Source organism: Cydia pomonella, chromosome 24 (genome assembly GCF_033807575.1).
Source record: "Cydia pomonella isolate Wapato2018A chromosome 24, ilCydPomo1, whole genome shotgun sequence".
Classification (NCBI taxonomy): domain Eukaryota; kingdom Metazoa; phylum Arthropoda; class Insecta; order Lepidoptera; family Tortricidae; genus Cydia; species Cydia pomonella.
Genome location: NC_084726.1, coordinates 4,632,443 through 4,653,707, shown reverse-complemented (window position 1 = coordinate 4,653,707; position 21,265 = coordinate 4,632,443). Strand labels below are relative to the sequence as shown.

Below are 21,265 nucleotides of genomic sequence, written 5' to 3'. Positions count from 1 at the left end.
TTCAGTTCACTTTGCAAAGAATATGATAATAAATATTTTTTATCAAAGTAAGCTTATGTTGCCGACTGTACTTTAAACAGTTAATTACGGGACGATTCCAACGAGACAAATTCATTAAGGTTGCATTGTTTTACTTTAATAGCCTTTGGTCTCCATCCCATATAGTTGGCCACTTTGGCCGCTACTATATATATATTTGATGCTTGCCGACATCTACTTTCCTCTTTTTCTTCTTCAATTTACAGTTTACTACTATTTACTAATTGCAAGGCCTAAGATAGGCGCAGAGAGTAAAAGGTGAATTGAACTTTACACGAACGCAAATAGGTCGATATTTCAACACAAAAGAACTGCGTGACCTGATGACGTCTTTTGTAGACGTCAGTCAGTTGACGAGTCAGCAAAACAAATCGAACCATGGCAGTCTCGTCAGAGACGAGTCATTAGTAAAGACTACTAATCTAACTGTGACAAAGCATATTCTCCAAATGTTGAACAGCACAGTTAGTAAAGTATGTGGGGGTTTTCACACATTTATCAGTCATTTTTGTAATGGTCCATACAACATTTATGGTTAACGGCGTCTAAAACCCAAAATTTGTAAGTACAGTCTTATATTCTCTTTTCTGAAAATGCCCATTATATGTGACACCGTAAGATTGTGCACCAGTTAGTTTACAAACGAACGTAGGTTAGGTTAGCTCGTAATATTCCTTCCGACAGTCACGTTTATAATTTAACTAGCGACTTAGCGAGGTTGTGAACTGACGGGAGAATTTTTTTTATTAAAAAACAAAACTACTGCGACATACGAGTATACAAGTCTTTTTGTACATAAATCAGTTTGATAGTTTCACTGGACTATAGTTACTGAGGTCGAGGTCGCAAAGTCTTACTTCGCCAAACTCTTCCTTATAGAAGAGTCTATTCTATAGACTATTGGTATGGCATGTCTTAGCATATATTTTGGGCAGTTTGTAAACAAAAGGGTCCTCTTATTTAATTGTCGGTCGCAGTAAGGCGCTTGCCATAAAGATTCAATAAGGAATCAACCCTATGTATGTCCCTACGACCGATATTACCCGATTGTTTTCAGTAAAAAGTAAAAGGTAAGGTTCGGCACAAAATATCATATGAAAAAAACAAACTTCATATATATATTACATTTTATTAACAATATGATATAATCGACATGCGACATGCGCTCTTAATCTCATTAGAAAAAAAGAATAATCCTTTTATACAATAAGACACTAAAACCAAAACAATATGATATACATATAACAGAATATGTTTTACATAACATGGACTTTCCCCTAATTTACATTATAATAACAGTGTTCAGAAATACGGTGAGCCATCGTGCAATCTATGTAGTTATGTAGTAACAGCTAAAGATCAAAATTACTTTTAAATAATGACTATTTTCTATTTCCATATAAAGTGATTGGATGATATTATTTTAGATGATGCGACTAAGATGTTTCAAGTATATAAATAAAATCGCAACGCCATTTTATTTAACTCTCAGAGAACTCACTAGATGGCGTTGCTTTATTTCTATGCCCGAGATCGCGATGTGGCACCATCTACAATTCTACATCAAAGTACGCTACTTTGTACGAGGTTGGCTTTATAGAAGTCGTTTAAACTATTTTCACGTATTATTATTAAACATAGATGGATGGCTCGCAGTTTTTTCTATACACTGACAATGAATAACTATGGCGGGCCGCCAGGCGAAGTTAAAATAATAAAAGTTTATAATACCCATCATATACAAGTCAAAAGCAAAGCTGAAATAAAACTGGACCCATATTTAAAATAATATACAATTTGGGCGCCATGACAGGCCCGCATCTTTTAAAACCTAAATTACTAATATTTTCATAATTATACAATGTTTAGTATACTTTTTACAGACAATTAGTCTTTTAGATTCATTTCTATCTTGTCGCTGAGGTTACTGAATCGTTAATATTTAACTTTTAAACCAACTTTTTGACTAAAAACGGAGACAACTAAATAAAAGTATAACAGTATCCATAAAAATAATCGTAATCCTTATTATTGTTGCAGATGAACGATAGTAGTATGGAGATTGACAATCTTTATTATTTACTTATCTTTGATTTTAGTGTCAAAGTGGCTAAAGCTTCGTTGTTGAGCGGCGTAGAAAGGACAACATACTCGAGAGCACAAAAAAGGGTTTCTACGGAAATGTCCATACAACGTGTCCTATTTTCATTGCTCTTGTGTACAAAGTTTGATTTCCGACTCAATTGGTAGCGTACACTTGATTGATATAAATTGATGATAATGATGCAATCATGTTACAATAAAAATATTGTATATATAAAATCACTGTACGGTGAAAAAGATACACTTTGATTTCTATACGAGGGTAGATCTAGGAATATAGGCTGAAATTCAAACAGGAAAAGGAACCCTATTTGTGTGTTTACTATCAAAAGGGTAACGTTACTGTCACAAAGGCAAAGATTAAATTAGAAGTGGACCCTATCACTATCACTACAACTTATAAAACTCCCCCTCCGCGTCTGTCTGTATGTATGTTCGCGATAAACTCAAAAACTACTGAACAGATTTTCATGCAGTTTTCACCTATCCATAGTGATTCTTGAGCGTTCTTTCTCATTCATCGCTAATCACAATACGTCGTTTTGCCTCTACGCAAGCATTTCTGCTACATACCGGGAAACCTATGTTATCGGCTACGACGTAGCGCTACGAGTAGCTCCACGGTGATTGTGTTAAGGTTTTTTGTAACCCGTGCGAAGCGATTCAACTCTTTTGACAGCTATTAAAGTTCAAATTTAAATAAAAATAATAATTATGACACGCTTTAAGGGGTTAAAATATCCGAACACAACAGTTAAGGTATTAAAGTGTATGCTTCAATAATTTTACTGTGCCTTTAGACTCCATTAGGATGCAACCGGGATAATATAAAGAAGGTAAAATGCAGTAAAAAACTACGACAGAAGAGAATGCTTAAAAATAAATATCCATTAGGCTATTTCCTAGATCTCCCTAAGTTCCTAAAATTCATGTGAGACATCTATCTACATATTCTCGCGTGTTAGTACAGGCACAAACCAGTATTTGTGACGCTGTCAGGCAAAAAGTACAGCTTCGGAAGTTGTTATAAATAACGCGCTAGGGGTAAAAATTAAGATGCAATTAAAAAAAGGAATTATTGACGAGTGCCTTTTGCCTGAGAACGTCACATTTGTTGAAGCAGTTATTAATCACAGAATCACTCACACTATGTGAGATACAATAGCAGTGGCGGAGCGTAGGAACTCGGTTTCAACCGGCTTGCCTTGCCTATTTAATGCGAGCAAAAAGGCATCCCAAATCGTGTTTGACGCACCGCCACTGTCCGGTAGTGACAATTAAACATATAAAAAGCTATTCTACCTGACAATACCTGATAAATTGATAATATAAAGTAATACTTGAATAGCGTTAGTACTAATGAGATTTCATCTCATTCACACATACTAAAACTGGCAGAGAACCAAAGAGTCAATACTTTTATCAAACATTTCAGAAAACAAATATCAAATGTGACGTTCTCAAGAAATAGTTTATGGTAAGCGACAATGTGGTACCTTTTCATTGAGTACGTCACAAATGTGTATTTCTGAAAAGGGACCTTGTGGCAAGCTTGACTTGCAGTCTCTTTTTAGAGTACGTGAGAATTAGTTCCCAAAATATGATAAATATATTCACCTTCTGTTCTATAACTTTTTTCATAGCTTATGGCATATTGTCGCTAATAACGGCACTATTTGATTACAAAGTGCCAAATATGATCCAGTCATATATACAAAATGTAATTTTATAGCAAAAACAAATTGCTTATTAACTGAATAGCGACTTGTATTATTAAAATATAACTTATAAAGCAGTGAATAGCTTTTTAGATAACATATTCTTTCAAAACAACTTTAAATATATAACTGTTTGATAACTCTCGATAATACAATTATTTTAACTAGTCATTGTTATAAATATTTTCTTTGAACAGAACATAATTAGGTATTTTGGATATTTAATTTTCTGTCATATTTTACCAAAATAAATGGTATCTGCCGAGTATAGAAAATGCATTTCTTTACATTACATCAAATTAATAACATTTACCCCCCTTTTTATATACAAACTTTAACTTTCCAGTCTTTTTCATAGTTGTTGACTTGTTTTGTTATTTATATGCAACTTAGCAAAACTACAACCACATATACCATTCTATACAAGGTGCCCGTGAGCATTGCGAGAGATTTTAACGGTGCATTCCTGATGGCAACAGAAGCAAAAAATGTTATACGACTTTTTGTGAAATTCAACAAAAAAAAATGTTTTGATTTTGTTTTTTTTTTTTCCCTTTTTTTGAATACTCCTGTACATAAAACGTAATTTTTATTGATAAAAACATAACCTAAAATGAACTTAAAAGTTTTTTTTTTTTTGGGAGTAGGCTCTCGAATACATTTTTTTAATTTTTCGATGTCAATCAATAGGTATGTCCAGACTAGACCTCAAAGTGGCAATACGCATTCAAAAATGTGTTTTGTACCGACTTATGGCGAAAGAATGATTTCGAAAAACATTTAATTATCTCTGAAACTAGGCCTAATCCAGAAAATTTTATATGACATTTTAGTTTCTAAATATTACCAGGAATGCATAGTTAAAATGTCTCGCAATGCTTACGGGCACCTTGTAAATACCCAACCTAGCAATCCTGGCATTGGTAATATTGAGGATTTATATATGTTGTAGCCCAAGGCATCATAGTAGTCCATCAAAGCTAAATTTGTATTGACTTAATTCAACAAAGTGAGCTAGGTCATTATAAATGTCATATTTTCATAGAAATTTGACATTAATGAAGACATTTCCACACTTGTTGCCATACAAATTTGGCTTGGTTTGACTCTAGCTAGATTTTATACATAAAAGGTTGAGTATGTCTGACTGAGACTGTTGTTATTTCACAAGTATGAATGTGTTGAATATTTCATTTTAAATGGCTTTTACTAGTTTTACTTTACATAGAATATAATATAACTTCTGTAAAAGCTACATCTCCTACTCTAACATTGGCTAGAGCAAGGCAACATTACAAACTGGCAATAATTGCCAGCAACGGAAATATTGCTGTAACAGTCATTCTGAAACTAATCTACAGGCTGATTTTCAAGCTTATATCCATCAAATAATTCACTTGTAAGTTTTGATTGTCTAATTTGTAAAATGAAGATTGAAGTTTATTAGGTAGTAATAGTAAACCTTACCAAATTGAACTGTTATTCAAGTGTTTGTAACATAAGACTTAAATGTCACTGTAAACTTAACAACGAAGCATTAATCGTAAAAATCATAAACTTTCAACTGAAATTTTTGAAAGATACAAGCTTAAAATCCGATTTTGAACCTTCACACAATTGTTTTCAAGTACGAAAACATACAGTTCATCTCGTCGTCCACAGTAAGGTTGACGGCACACATGCATATCGGCTATTGACTTGGCTCGGCTTCTGCACTTTCTGACCGGGTTACATTCACTGGCTTCTCCGCAATCTGTGGCTTCTCGGCAATCTGCGGCTTTTCTGCTACTTGAGGCTTCTCAGCTACCACTGGCTTCTCAGCAACTTCAGGCTTTTCAGCTACAGCAGGCTTTTTTTTCTCTGGATTTTCAATTTTTTCAGCCTGGTTATTCTCAATGTGTGTATTGGACATTTTGTTGGTTATTTCTACAGTTTTATCTTGCTCCATTTCAGAGGGTTTGTGGTCTTCGTCAATAAGTGGAGGGCCTTGTTGATGGTTCTCTTGGTGTAGTGGAGAAATCGCTCGACCCACATAATCGGAATTAGCTGCATTTTGCTGCCTTTGAGATGGGGTCTCAGAGGGATGCGTCAGAGTTTGTGGATGATGAGGATTATGTAACAGCAACCTCGATTTATCACTCTTTCTCCATAGAGTCACCTCCTGTTGTTTGAAGTAACGGCGATCTTCAGTATCCATCAGTACTAGATTTAGGTAATACCTGACGGAAAACTTGTTATTAATGTCTCTCATTGTCGGGGTCAAATCATATCCAGCCAGGAACACTCTTATAGGTATGCTTTCACCTCTCACCGGAGCCCCATCCATGATCTCATATTTTGCAACGGTTTCATTCTCTGTAAATGTATTTGGTCCTGATCCTGTTGTCTCACGTTTGATAATAGATATCTCCATATGTTTTATCTTGATACGGACTAGCAGAAAGTAGATTTTACCAACTATCACATCTTTGAGATGATACTTTGATTTGTTGTATTCAAACTCTATGTGGAGGCAGTCTTCAATGCCCACCTCCATTTTTATGGAGTTCAGAACGTCAGGGTAGCTACAGAGCGTGTGTACAGCGATGTCCACCTCCTTTACGACGTCGGTTAAGCGGCGAACGATGGTAGCGCGTAGGAAGTACCTCAGTCTGACGTTAGCGCCTGTGTACACCTCATAGGGCTTCTCTACGTTCGCAAATTCGAACGGATACGACGTATGTTGCAGGAGATCTCCAGGCCGAGCTAATTCCTTCACTAGCGATATGAATTCATGATGGTTACCTCTGTCGTAGAACAATTCGATCTGCCCTATTAGTTCGACCTTGATTCCTTGATGCTCGAGCTTCGACCCCGGCTTCCGTAGCGTGACGTTCACACGCCCCGACACCGTTTCACCGTCATAATACAACAGTAATTTCTCCTTTTTGCCGTCATCCGTTTTCACCTCCGCTACCTTCCGCTTGTCAGCATCGTCGAATACGATCTCTATATCCGCGGTTTGTCCGAATCCGAAAAAACTCATTTTCACACTGAACTGTTAATTGAACTCCAGGAAACTTTTTACGCTATTGTCGACAAGAACAATCACGTTTTGTTTAAGAAAAACATTGAAAAACGGCGATGAAACGCCCGCGAATCCGTAGAGGCGATTGAAGGTTGAAGCAAAGATGGCGACTAAATTCATGTCGGCTGTCGGCCGAGAGGTTGTTAAATGAAATAAATAGTAGAAACTCACCAACTAGACATCTCTGGATCTCACACGCATATTTCTTGCAAGGGTCGGCCGGCATATATGATAATAATTAGTACATTAGAAGGAAAATTTCAAGAAAATGGAATATTTTATCATGTGTACATTTGACAAATTTTACAGTGGCAACCTTAGAAAATAAATAGTGCGTTCAAGATCTGCTAATGGATAAAAGTAATAAATTTAGAAAATTCGAAACATAGACTTTATTACGTTTATTTTCAATATAATATTCACATAGTTAGTTAAATGTAATTATCCTTTGCATAAAATCGTGATAATTCTATTTTGTATTTAAATTTCGTGAATGCTTTCGACTGTCAATGCTGCCAACATAAGTCCTTTTTGCTAATAAATGGCGGATCACAAAATTTTGTAACAAAAGCGAGCCGTTATTTCTGTGAATAAATCGCTACGAAATATAATTTTACAATGGAGTTGACTCGCACAACACTTGGAATTGCAGTGGGCATTGCCGGGACTCTGTTCCTGGGGTATTGTGTATATTTCGACCAACAACGTCGCAAGGACCCTCTTTTCAAAAAAAAGCTCAGAGAACGTGAGTGCATTGTAGTTTTTTGTGTTTAGAAAACATTCTCATGCTCTATTTGAGTCTAATATCGTGCAAGTGTGAAGATATTTTATGTAAATCACACGCTGCTTGCGCACATCATTCATTTTACACTGTCAGTGATTGATTTATTTCTGAATAACCTACAAACCCAGTGATCGTTGCGCACTTGTGTATATTTTCGCTTCAATAAGCGCATAAATGTATGTACAGATGCGCTGAGGTAGCGCATGTGCGAGTAATTAGGCCAAATATTGTGTAACATGCAGCAATGACATTGGTTCGTTGATCGAAGTTCATTGGAAACAGACTAATGTCTCGCATCTTTTAGGGGAATTTACATTGTTTCTTCAACAAATATAGGTATTTTTAATTTACTTATGTAACTGTCTACTAACTTCTTAATTTTTTTTTTGCGTTTCAAGCACTGTAGAATAGCCAATATGATTTTAGGGTTCTATTTTCAGAGTTACATCTTAGATAAGTTGGATACCTTCATTCGTTAGCTGACTGACTTCCTAATCTTTCCTGCTATACCTGTTCCATTGTTTATAAAATAAGATCTGTTCAGAGCAGTCTAGTACATGGCCCAACATAGGGTTAGTTCACTATGAGCATTTTGCCACCTGTGACAAAATAATAATTGATTTGTACTACTAACATTTTTATAACAATAAACAAAACACAAATGGGTAGAAACATGATAAAATACTTACCACCTTATCCATAAACGTGTACTAAAGTTCCGATGCCCCTAATCATCATTTGTCCCTTTCCGACGTATTGGTATGATGCAAAGGGACAAATGATGATTAGCGGCAACTTTAGTACATGTTTATGAATAAGGGGGTTAAATTAAAAAGCATTATTAAGTGTATCTATAACTATAAATAATGGAACTTTTTCTAATAGGTTTTGATATATTTTATACCATTTATTTAAACGATTTATCTATTAATTTAAACAATAAATCATGTTAAGTATGGGCCAATCAAAAGGCTCCCTATGCAAGCACTAGTGTTTCACAAAAAGGTGGGCTAGGCACTCTAGGGTTAAGAGAAACTAATAGGTATAATATAAATGTGTTGCACATTATTTCTTTAAAACTGCAGTATATAATTTAGCTCAATATTTCAAGGGAAAGTTACACACAGACTGTATTATCTACACAACTCAACCATGAAACTCGTAAAAGTTATAGTCTATTTGTCTGTAATTTGATAGCTATAATTACTGTTTGCTTATTAAATTACAAAATAGACTTACTTTCATGCTTTTCTGATTTAACAACTTGTTAGGCTACTTCTTTGTCAAAACAGCACAAAAGCAACAGTCTTGGAAAGCTTTTGAAGAAACCTTACGCCTATGAGGTCATCCATAAATTACGTCATATGTTTAGGGGTTAAGAAAATGTGACACGATGCGACAAGGGCGTGGAGTCACAAACTTTGTGACATCACTTTAAGTTCTTTGGGGGGAGTAGTCAAATGTGACAAGTAGGGAGGGGGGTCAGAAAATTTAAATTCGTGTGATGTAATATATGGATGACCCCTTTTATAGTGGAATGTAGGAGATGACCCTTGTCTTGCATTGTTTCCCATCCCTATCCAGGATAACAACTATTAACCCTTTAATTACCTTTGGTACCTTGCAATAAGATTTTAATATCTTATTGCAAGGTACCAAAATATATATAACATTGCGGACTCGATCAAATAGTACGTAAAAGATATCGTATGATGCCGTATCTGTTGGTATATTATCGCTCCGTTTGTGACAGGCTTACTTAATGCTTAAAAAATTCTGCATAAGAAAAAAATTTAAAAAGATGATCTAATATGGTGGTCAATTTTTTCATATAAAATCTTAATAGGTATTCCCTAATGCCCTATAAAGGGTTTTAAGGATCAAAAAGGTCACAACCTTCCCTGTGTTGTGATTGTGACGGCAATGGTTGAATATTCGTCAGTGTATAAATGGTTGATTATAGTCCCATAATTATGATACGTGTACCATTTCAACCGTACCATATAAAATTTAAGGTGTGTCCATACACATCATAATTTTACACAGTAAATTTTTGGACTTACTGAGTATCAAATTTGCTAATTTGTACCATAAATTTGTTGTTGGCATTTAACATCACTGATATTCCTCATTATATTTGCAGGCAGACAGAATGCTCGCAAGAACGCGTCACGCTCAAACGCCATGGGTGGGCCCCTGCCAGATATGAGCGACCATGAGGCTATGCAGCGGTTCTTCCTGCAACAGGTATAAGAATATCTTTAATACACGCAGTTGTATTATAAAAAAACAAAGTTGAACAATAAAACTTATCTTTGCGATACAGTAAACTACATTTATAATAATTATTAATGAGGGCATCACTACGGGGGAGCAGGAGATCAAAGATTAGATAAAAATTAAAATGCATTTTCATCTTCTTCCCCTCAGCTAGGCCTTCAGCATATCAACTTGCCCTCCCCAATTCATCGGCTAGCAGCACTGATAAATCTTTAATAGGAAACAGGAATGGATAATAGAATGTTAGTAAGATTTGGCATTTAACCTTTTCGACGCCGTGTCAAACACAAAAGCTGTCACTCGGACGCCACAACACCAAATGTGAAAACTGAAATTGAACTTTAGCATATGCACGTAGGGCTATGTTGCTCTGTGGTCTGTGACGTATTAATCCGTCTTTGGCGTTGGACCTGCGGTGCGGATATATCGGTGTCGGTTGTGCGCAGATCCAGCTGGGCGAGGAGCTGCTGGCGGCCGGGGACCTGGAGGCGGGCGTGGAGCACCTCGGGCAGGCCGTGGCCGTGTGCGGCCAGACGCAGCAGCTGCTTAGTGTAAGGAACTTCCCATTTTTAATCTAAAGGAGCCTGGGGTAACACTCGATTGTTCCGGTGAACATTGAAAACACACAAATTCATGATCATACAATGGATTTTTAGAGAGAAAATTTAATGACAGATAAACTCAATTATCTATAATTTTCCCAAATACTAGTTATAGCCATCAAACAGCTTTGTTTGTATTAGGTATTTCGGATTTAAATTCAATTATAGTCTACAATTCAATTATATTTAATGTTCGCTACGTTAGTAAAAATAATGAGTGAAGTTTCAAAAATACTTTCTGTGTCGAGTTTATCAATATAAGAACACAGTCGTTAAACTTAGCCCCCATGTTCATTAAATTGGTAGCACTTAGAAAGGATGAATTTGTGCCATCATGTCGTGTTCGGGCCAGGATCCGTGCCGCCCCTTCATCCACCAGCACTCACCTTTTAGGTTAAATCTGGTCTTGGATATGCCAAATGCTATGTAAATTTGTTCAGGCGTTTTTTCTGTCTTTAAGCTTAGTATCATCCGAACATTGAATTTTATGATGTAAGCTATATACTAATTGCGCTAACATAAATTTCTAAAGTCTGTCTGTAATCTTTTCGTGGCTAAACTACTGGGCCGATTGACTGGGCCTTATGATATTTGATTGGCATGTAGAAAAGCTTAAAGATTTGTTAAATCTAACCGCAGATTAGTCAAATCTAACCTTTAATAGCGTGAATAGCACAATCTATATATTAATATTGACATCAATTTAAGATGGAAATATAATATACTCTAATCAGTATTATTCATATAATTCTGAAATATATTAAATTTATCCTGTTCAATTTTGTGCCTAAGATATCTATCAGTTCTTTCGGTTAGATTTCAGTGACCATAGATTTTCAGATTTGAATTCCATTGTCTCTATGCCACATAGACAGACATATACTAATTTTGTTGTTAAATGTACAAGTAAAATGAGGGATGAACAACCCTTAACTTAAATTATAGTCAGTACTATAACAGTCATAACAAAGAAGCGCTAAAATTCAAAACTTCACAGGTTAAAGTAAAAAAATACTTCTCAACACATTCCCAAAAAAGTTACTTCTGCGTGCAACGAATATTAAGCGGAACTCCATTTTCAACTCCTTCTTACCGTATAGAAAATAAACTTCCTACAAACCGAAGTTTGACAGCGATTCAGGGACGAATCGTGATGTCCCTTTCTAATGCATGGCACTATCCCTTTCGGCTATTTAGGGTTGTCAAAATTCAAGTCATTATCTTATCTGTGGTTGTGCATGCAAAGGGACGTCAAGTTGTGCCAACCCTAATAATTTCTCGGAACTATGCTGAGCCGAACGGAGCCGAGAACGCCCGAAAGGACCAGTTATGTCCTCCTGATATTAGTTGTAAATTGTGGAGCAATACGCTTTTCTTCAGTCACGACACTTGTGACATCTAGTGTCAAGTAGCGGTACTGATAAATCCGCTACTTGACGACAACGAAAATAATAAGCGTTTTGGTAAGAACACTGATGTATGGAATGAGCACGCTTACTTATTTCTCTATGGTGGCGGTTAAAACACTTTCGAGTAATAAAAAGTCGCAGTGTGGGGACCTAAAGGCACACGTCTCAGTTTCATTGTTCGATAACTCTGTCCATATACAACGTACGGCGACTCCCCACAGGCTGTACAACTAGTGAAACTCATAATGTTTGCATACGCTGTAGCTATCTGCCGGACAGTCTCATGAGAACCGTGGTAGTTCCTATTCCAAAGAATAGGACGGGGGACCTCACCAGTCTAAAAAACTATCGTCCCATTTCTCTTGGAACCATTACAGGAAAAATACTAGAAAGGCTACTACACCCGTCCTTGAAGCATAATCTGGAGTTAAGCGATGCGCAATTTGGTTTTCGTACCGGGCTCTAACAGATTCCGCTATATACAGCCTAAAGTCTACCGTAAGTCATTACCTTCATAGGGATACTTCGGTGTATGCTTGCTTCCTAGACCTTAGTCGTGCTTTCGACCTGGTAAATTATAATTTACTATGGGAGAAACTCGATAAGTCAGACGTACCAAAGCAAATCGTGAATCTGTTGAGATACTGGTATGAGAATCAGTTGAACTCAGTAAGATGGGGCGACTCGACTTCTAGCGAATACAGGCTAGAATGCGGAGTTCGTCAAGGAGGGGTAACCTCACCGGATCTCTTCAGTCTGTATGTAAACGACCTGATTGAGGAACTGAGAGGCACCAAGGTTGGCTGCCATATTGGGTCGACTTGCGTAAACAATATAAGCTATGCAGACGACATGGTGCTTCTCAGTCCCTCAATTAGAGGACTGAGGAGGCTGCTGAGCATTTGTGAAAGATATGCTTTAGAACATGGACTCCAATATAATGTTAAAAAGACCCAATTCCTTGTTTTTAGGGCAGGAAAGGGTCCGGATAGGGTTCCCCCAGTATTCTTAGATGGCACTGTAATCGAAAGAGTAGTACAATTTCGATACCTGGGGCACGTGGTGACGGAGAGTCTCAAAGATGATGCCGATGTGGAGCGTGAGCGCCGGGCTACTGCAGTTCGATGTAACATGCTTGCGCGAAGATTTGCACGGTGTAGTGACCCAGTGAAGCTGACACTGTTCAGAGCATTTTGTCAATGTTTCTACACATGCCAGCTTTGGGTCAACTGCACAAGACGAGCAATAAACACGATAAGGGTGCAATATAACAACGCGTTCCGTATACTTATGAAACTACCCCGATATTGCAGTGTATCGAACATGTTCGCGGATGCTAGAATCCCGGATTTCTATGCGGTGATGAGATCGCGCATAGCATCGTTTAGGGATCGCCTGGGCACATCGGACAATGAGATTCTCCGCACTCTGTCTGAACGTCTGGACTGCCGATTTTTTAAATACTGGGTAACAATGCATCGCGAACGAAATAGAAAATAAGTGACCAGTTGTATACATTGTAAGAACGTTTCTATTTTATTCTTATATACCTTTTTTTTACATTTTAGGTTATTGTATTTTAATGTGATATTGTAAATTTGTGATATGGGTACATTGCCTGAAATAAATATTATATTATATTATTATTAATGGCATGCATTATTGAAATGTTGCAGCCCTATCGACCAATGAAACTGGACCTTATACTTTATCCATCATGTTTCCAGGTGCTCCAACAAACCATGCCAGCCCCGATCTTCCACCTGCTCCTGAAGAAGCTCCCCGAGGTCTCGGAGCGACTCCGGGCCTCCATGAAGGCGAGCGGAGGCAATGTGCTGCAAGAGGAGGACGTGGAATAAGCAGGAGAGGCCTAGACGACATTGATTTGCACTTGCGGGACGTTACATACGAAGAAAAATAGTTTTAACCCATTCACCGCTACAGTTGCTCATAGCTGACAAAGGTTACGGTGTAAAATTAACCTTAATGCGTTTCTAAAATTTGAGACGAAAGTGGAGGACCCGTGCGAAATCGCCTTTTCATACAAACGTTGTCCTCATTTTCCTCTCTGGATATTAATGGATATTAACATTATTGAAAATATTTTGACACAATTTGTTGCATATGCACCATAGCTATGCCCCCTACATTTGATTTTTATCGATTTTTTTATTATTATAAGAGTTAGGAGCACTTAGAAATTTGGATGAAATCTGTTTTACTCTCCTAATTTTTACAATAATAAAAATATCGGAAAAAAGGACTATGATTGTATGGAGATATGGTCGTCCCCTTTCCTCTTAACTATGCTGTGTTATCTCTTCTAGTGGCAAGTGGCACACGTAATTTTTGAATTTTGGAATTTTGATTTTATTTCAATCAAGCAAATTTGAGGAGCGCTGGTAGCCTAGCAGTAAGAGCGTGCGACTTTCAGTCCGGAGGTCGCGGGTTCAAACCGCGGTTCTTACCAATGAGTTTTTAGGAACTAATGTATGAAATATCATTTGATATTTACCAGTCTCTTTTCGGTGAAGGAAAACATCGTGAGGAAACCGGACTAATCCCAATAAGGCTTAGTTATATCCTCTGGGTTGGAAGGTCAGATGGCAGTCGCTTTCATAAAAACTAGTGCCTACGCCAATTCTGGGGATTAGTTGTCAAGCGGACCCCAGGCTCCCATGAGCCGTGGCAAAAATGCCGGGACGAGAAGAGAAGAATCAAATTTAAATGACGTAATCAGTCGGGAGCCGACGCCATACCACTCCAAGAGTGTGTATAAAATAGTGGCGGTTAAAATGTTGAACTATTTTTTGTGCTTTTTCTTGCCGCTGGTGGGATGGGTTAAGTTACAAAAGTGTGTTTCTTACTAGAAAGGAGAAACAAGCGACTAATTATTATTACGGGGATGATGATGATAAATGAATATAAGAATTGTATTGTATATACAGAATGCAACCCTGCATAAACCTGAAATAACGGAACTAATTTCAAAGCATGCAGGTTCATTTTACAATGACAATCTAAAAACGTCGGTTAAATGAGACAGTGTCGCAATCGACATACATTTTTTCTTCCGGTTCGAGCGCCATCTTGATAGTTAGCCTTCCTTTGTTTTTTGTTCAATAATATTGTTTAAAGTAATATCGATAGCTTATTACACAGTAAACTAATGTGGTAGTGTGCAGTGAATGGAGAATTAATCTTGAAACGCATTTAACCACCATTTTGGAGTCAACGGCCGGTAGTCCACGTGCTACTTGTAAAGTCCAGCTATCGCTTTACAAGAGCTGATAAAATCACCGTACACTGTCTTGTACTAACCGTACAATGTTAGTCGTATTTAAGGCTCTTAATACCTTGATACTGGCGAAATAGTCCCACTGGACTGAAGCTATAATTTTAAAAGAATTAATGTTATTTTTCCGCAAGTGCAAATAAAGACTCGAAAACATCAAATGACTGAACATTTTCTCAATCCCCTTTCCTTTTGAGTCGAACGAACAGAGTTCTATGGCATATTGAACCCCATACAACATAGAACCTTGTCACTTCGAAAAACGACAGTCCAATCGTATTATTTGTTCCATTGCGTATTGGGCTGTTCTATTTTAATGTACAATTGGAACAATCAAACGAGGTAAAGTATTTTCAAATACATTACTTTATGTAACATTTCTTTATAGCGAATGTTAAAAGAATTAAGTTGAACAATAGCATGTAGTCTTAATTTTAGTGATTATTGATACAATACTTGTCTTTACATTTCTTAATAATTTATACGAATCATGCTTTATTTTTTAATGTCATGTCACTAACAATAATTAATAAATTACTCAGTTCTTTTTAATGCTGTAGTGTTGAAATATTTAATGTTGTGCATTGCCGACTGATGTTAACCCTTTAATCGTCTTGTCGGCATTTCTGGCGCCTATTACACGATGGCTCAGTTTCATTAGTTGATACCCATATGCAGGGTGCGGGAGATTTTCAAAACGAAAACCATCGAGTTTCACTAGTCGTTATACCGCCTGCGGGGAGTCACGCGCATGCTGTTTATCAACCCAACTATCGACTTATGAGTTTCACTAGTAATTATACCGCGCTTTATATCGACCTGTGAAACTGAGCCACGATGGGGAGCACGTACTGCCCGCCTAAAAGTAAGCGAACGACATAACCTAAGGACACTTACAGTAACGTCAGCGGTATATGCGCGTTAACATTTTCTAAATTTTACCTGTTCAAACGTTTTTTTTTAAGTGACATGTATATTTAAAATCTGTGCGGTAAGGATTGGCTGTGATAGTTCACAAATATAATATCCGCCATTTTTCAACATCGTGACTATACAAGTTGTTGTTTTAGGTTTTGTTCGCAACTGGTTAAGGAATGCTTGTGAGTTTTGATTGAGATTTTATTGTGAATAAAAGTTGTGTAAAAATGTTGCCTTTTATTTGAGTTATTCTAACTTGAAACCACCACGAATACACTACACCTTATAACACAAAGTCCCCGCCGCGTCTTTCCGTATGTATCTATTCAACATGTGTGTCGACGTCAAAAATATATTTACAGTTAGTGCCTAAACATTTATCAGTTAGATATTATTTTTTTTATACCACGACGGTGGCTAACAAGCATACGGCCCGCCTGATGGTAAGCGGTCACCGCAGCCTATAGACGCCTGCAACTCCAGAGGTGTTACATGCGCGTTGCCGACCCTTTAAAAACCTGTACACTACTCTTTTGAAGAACCTCGTACTGTATGTCGGTAGTTGAGAATTGTGCACCCACCCTAGATTATTAATAAACAGTCTTGAAGTCCAACTCGAGTATCATTGACGCCTACCCTGACATGGCGCAGCCGGAAATTATTTAAATGGTTCAAACAAAGATAAAATAGTATAAAAAGTTATAATATTTAATTAACAGGACTCAGTTGTTTATATACTAAAATGGAAACAGTGCTTACGCCTCCGTTACCGTTTACTTATGATCAAAGTTTATTGAACATTACTACGGGCAGTTTAAGTGATAGTTGGAAAAAATGGAGTAAGGGATTTACAATATATTTCGACGCGTGTGAACTTTCTAAAAAAACATCGGCCATACAAATAAATATATTGCTTCATATAGTGGGTGAACAGTGCAGGGAATTGTATGAACAACTAAATGTGAAGTGTACTACGGTAGAACAGGTTTTGGACGAATTTAAAAAATATTTTGATCAAAGGAAAAACTTAACGGTTGAGAGGCATCGATTTTTTACGCGAAATCAGGCAGAAAGTGAAACAATTGAACAATATGTGTTTGATTTAAAGAAATTATCAACTTCATGTGAGTTTGGAACTTTATGTGATTCCTTAATTAAGGATAGGTTGATATGTGGCATCGCGAGCAAAGCTATTCGGGAGAGATTATTACGTGAAGCCGACTTGACTTTAGAACAAGCTATGGAGATTTGTCGAGCGGCTATAGTATCTAAAGTGTATTCGGAAAAAATTGTTGAAGACTCGCGAGAGAAATCGGTACATAACATAACGACGGGTGACAACAACAATTCATTGCAAGATAATAATGTATGGCAAATATCACAAAGAGGAGGTTACGGTCGCGGCCGTGGACGGTTCGCGGGGTCGCGAGGCGGCCGTGGCGCCGGGCGCGGCGCGGGAGCTTGGAGCAGGAGCGGTTGGCGCGCGCAGGACTCGACCGTGTCGGCGCGAGCGGCGGCTGGCGCGGGCGGGAGCGCCGCTGGTGCTCGTAGTGCGGCGCATGTGTATAATAACGGTACTCGTTGTTGTAACAAATGTGGTACAACGCACGGAAACTATGCGTGCCCAGCGTATGGGAAACGTTGTTTACGGTGTTCGCGCATGAATCACTTTTCGCGTATGTGTGGCGTATATCAAATTGAGGAGTCGGACCAACAGGTAATATATTGTCTTAATAATGAGATAGATGAATGGTCGATTGTTTTAAATATTAATAGCCATAATTTAAGGTTTAAACTTGATACGGGAGCCGAAGTTAATGTTTTGCCATTACGCTACTTATCTCAAGTTGGTTTAAGCAAAGAAAATTTAATGGTTACCACGTCGCGGCTTCACGGTTATTCTGGAAAGAACTTGGAAGTTCTAGGCAAATGTTTTTTGAAAGTGGTATATAAAGATAATGTATATTTTTTGGAATTTAAAGTGGTGGATGTGCCGTCCTCTCCTGTATTAGGTAAATATGATTGCAAGGTAATGAATTTGGTTAAAAGAGTATTCGCAGTGAGTGAAATGGAGCAATTGAACTCTCCGGCTTTTGTTACGGAATATAAAGATGTATTTCAGGGTATAGGTTGTTTGCCTGGTAGTTATAAAATTAGAGTGAATCGCGAATGCAAGCCTGTGGTGCACGCTCCAAGAAAGGTACCAATACCATTGCGAGAAAAACTAAAGGCAAAGTTAGAAGATATGGAGCGACAAGACATCATAGCAAAGGTTGAGGGCCCTACTGATTGGGTCAACAGCATGACTATCGTAAAAAAACCAAATGGAGATCTTAGGATATGTTTAGACCCGAAAGAATTGAATCAAGCTATAAAACGAGAACACTTTAGGTTGCCTACGTTAGACGAAATAGTTTCGAATTTGTCAGGGGCTCAGTATTTTAGCACACTAGATGCTACTAATGGTTTTTGGCAAGTAAAAATAGAAAATAGTGATCTTTGCACTTTTAATACACCGTTTGGGAGATATAAGTTTCTACGTATGCCCTATGGAATATCGTCTGCGTGTGAGGTTTTCCATCGCAAAATATATGAGAATTTTGACGATATCGAAGGAGTTTGTATGTACGTAGATGACATTTTAGTCTTTGCAAAAACGAAATCTGAGCATGATGAGAGGTTGAGACAGGTATTAGAGAGATGTCGTAAAATTAATTTAAAATTAAATTTTGCTAAGTGTAAATTTGGTCTTGAGGAAATTAAATACTTAGGACATAAAATTACGAGGAAAGGTCTATACCCAGATGATAGTCATATATCGGCTATTATTAATATGCCTAGGCCACAGAACAGTAAGGACGTTGAACGTTTGTTAGGATTAACAACGTACGTGGGTAATTTCATACCTAATCTTTCTAATAAAACCGAACCACTCAGAGAATTGTTGCGGAAAGATATAGAGTGGCATTGGAGTGAGAGACATGAAAACACATGGAATATCATAAAAAAATGTTTGTCCGAAAAACCAGTGCTACAATATTACAGTATGTCTAAGCCCATAAAACTTTCAGTAGATGCGAGTAAGAGTGGCCTGGGATGTGTACTTTTACAAGATGGTCTGCCCGTGTGTTATGCCTCAAAAGCACTTACAAAAACTGAGCAGAGATACGCACAAATAGAGAAAGAGTTATATGCATGCGTATACGCATGTGAGAAGTTTTATGGTTATATTTATGGGCGCTCAGATATAACGATTGAAACTGACCATAAGCCCCTGTTGAGTATAATAAAAAAACCGATTGTGGATGCCCCACCCAGATTACAGCGCATGCTATTAAGGCTCCAACCATATTCATTTCAGCTGGTTTACAAACCAGGCAAGCAGTTGCATATCGCGGACGCTTTATCGCGCGCCTACGAGCCGCCCGCGGCCTCTTCCAGTGATCATCATGACCTGCAAGACGAACTTACAGAGGCGGTGCACACAGTGTGTGCATACAATGAGCTAACTGATACGCACTATTTAATAATACAAAAAGAAACAGATGGTGATAGTGAGATGCAGCTGTTAAGAAAGTATATTAGAAAAGGATGGCCAGAAGAAAAAAAAGACGTAGAAGATGTTGTGAAGCCGTATTGGCAATACAGAGAGGATTTAACAGAAGGAAATGGATTATTATGGAAAGGATGTCGAATAATAATACCTAAAAAGTTACGCGGTGACATGCTTCAAAAGATACATTATGCGCATTTTGGCCTTGAAAAGTGTTTGTTAAGAGCGCGAGAGTTATTGTTTTGGCCCGAAATAAACAATCAATTAAAAAACTTTATATCAAATTGCCAAGCGTGTTTAACATTTAGAAAAAACAACACAAAAGAAAAACTAATTCCACACGAAGTACCAAAGAGACCATGGTCTAAAATAGGTATTGACATATTTCATATCAATCGAAAAAATTACTTACTGATTGTCGATTACTATACCAAATATGTGGAGGTACGCGAAATGCGTAGCACACTCTCTCACGCGATAATAGATGAGTTAAAATGTATATTTAGTAGTCACGGAATACCCGAGATAATTATGTCCGACGGAGGACCTCAATTTGTTTCACGTGAATTTAGTAATTTTGCAAATGAATGGCAATTTAATCACGTACGCTCTTCTCCTCACTATGCCCAGTCCAATGGACAATCAGAACGCAGCATTCAGGTAATAAAAAATATTATAAAAAAATGCACCTATACGTCGACCGATTTTCGCCTAGCCTTGCTAGAATATCTTAACACACCAATTAGCGAATACTTACCCTCTCCGGCAGAATTACTTCAAAATAGAAAATTACGTAGCATTCTACCACTACGCGAAACAGTCCTAGATGCGACAGTTAATCACAGCGTTAGGAACAGATTAATTGACCGTCAAAATAAATATAAAATGTATTACGACATAAACGCAAAAAACTTATCTCCCTTAAAAGTAGGGCAAAAAGTAAAGGTAAGGCATGACAATAACAGCATTTGGATAAGCGGAACGGTTAGTAAAATTTTAAGAGATCGGTCATATCAAATATTAATGGGAAACGGTAATAAAATAATACGGAATAGACGTCACATCATACCGGACTCCCCGCACCGTCCGGAAACCGATCCGGAGTATGGGTTCGATTACGACCACATTCTTCCGCCGCAAATGCAATTCACATCAACTTCGGTTCCCAATTCAAATATTGTTAATGTAAACACAAACCAAACTGATTCTTATGTAACTCGTTCCGGCAGGACAGTGATACCTCCCAATAGATGGGGCAATTGGAGTATATAACTGGAATTCAAGTATACCTGCCTGTTGGAGACCTGCCTGCCTAATAGGTTGTTAAAATAAGTAAAAATGAATACTCAAATATACTAAGATAATCGTTTAGTAGATTAATTTGTCAATTTCGATAAATTTAAGTAAAATATTATATTTAATGTTTATTTAGGTATGCATACATTATGTAAAAAAAAAAAAAGATAGTACCTAATAATAAACAAACATTATAAACTA

General features: G+C 37.3%; 3 protein-coding genes across 3 annotated transcripts; 2 read left to right on the top strand and 1 right to left on the bottom strand.

Moving 5' to 3' along the window:
• Positions 1-1,148: 1,148 nt before the first annotated feature.
• LOC133530970 (vacuolar protein sorting-associated protein 26B-like) lies at positions 1,149-7,071 on the bottom strand. Its single transcript, XM_061869034.1, has one exon. The coding sequence runs from the start codon at positions 6,883-6,885 to the stop codon at positions 5,551-5,553; it is 1,335 nt and encodes a 444-aa protein (XP_061725018.1). The 5' UTR covers positions 6,886-7,071; the 3' UTR covers positions 1,149-5,550.
• Positions 7,072-7,445: 374 nt separating this feature from the next.
• Positions 7,446-16,443, top strand: LOC133530975 (mitochondrial import receptor subunit TOM20 homolog). Its single transcript, XM_061869042.1, has 4 exons — positions 7,446-7,672; positions 9,855-9,958; positions 10,438-10,542; positions 13,730-16,443. Exons 1-4 carry the CDS (start codon positions 7,546-7,548, stop codon positions 13,859-13,861), a joined length of 468 nt encoding a protein of 155 aa, XP_061725026.1. The 5' UTR covers positions 7,446-7,545; the 3' UTR covers positions 13,862-16,443.
• Positions 16,444-16,774: 331 nt separating this feature from the next.
• LOC133530867 (uncharacterized) lies at positions 16,775-21,040 on the top strand. Its single transcript, XM_061868924.1, has 2 exons — positions 16,775-19,848; positions 20,824-21,040. The coding sequence occupies exons 1-2, from the start codon at positions 16,958-16,960 to the stop codon at positions 21,038-21,040; spliced, it is 3,108 nt and encodes a 1,035-aa protein (XP_061724908.1). The 5' UTR covers positions 16,775-16,957.
• The last annotated feature ends 225 nt before the right edge of the window (positions 21,041-21,265 follow it).

Bases quoted from the DNA above. Each gene is read 5' to 3' on its own strand.
- LOC133530970 (XM_061869034.1), bottom strand. From the start codon at position 6,885: ATGAGTTTTTTCGGATTCGGACAAACCGCGGATATAGAGATCGTATTC.
- LOC133530975 (XM_061869042.1), top strand. From the start codon at position 7,546: ATGGAGTTGACTCGCACAACACTTGGAATTGCAGTGGGCATTGCCGGG. The intron at 7,673-9,854 runs GTGAGTGCATTG...TTATATTTGCAG, and splicing joins CAAAAAAAAGCTCAGAGAAC to GCAGACAGAATGCTCGCAAG. The intron at 10,543-13,729 runs GTAAGGAACTTC...TCATGTTTCCAG, and splicing joins AGACGCAGCAGCTGCTTAGT to GTGCTCCAACAAACCATGCC.
- LOC133530867 (XM_061868924.1), top strand. From the start codon at position 16,958: ATGGAAACAGTGCTTACGCCTCCGTTACCGTTTACTTATGATCAAAGT. The intron at 19,849-20,823 runs GTATTGGCAATA...AATACGGAATAG, and splicing joins GTAGAAGATGTTGTGAAGCC to ACGTCACATCATACCGGACT.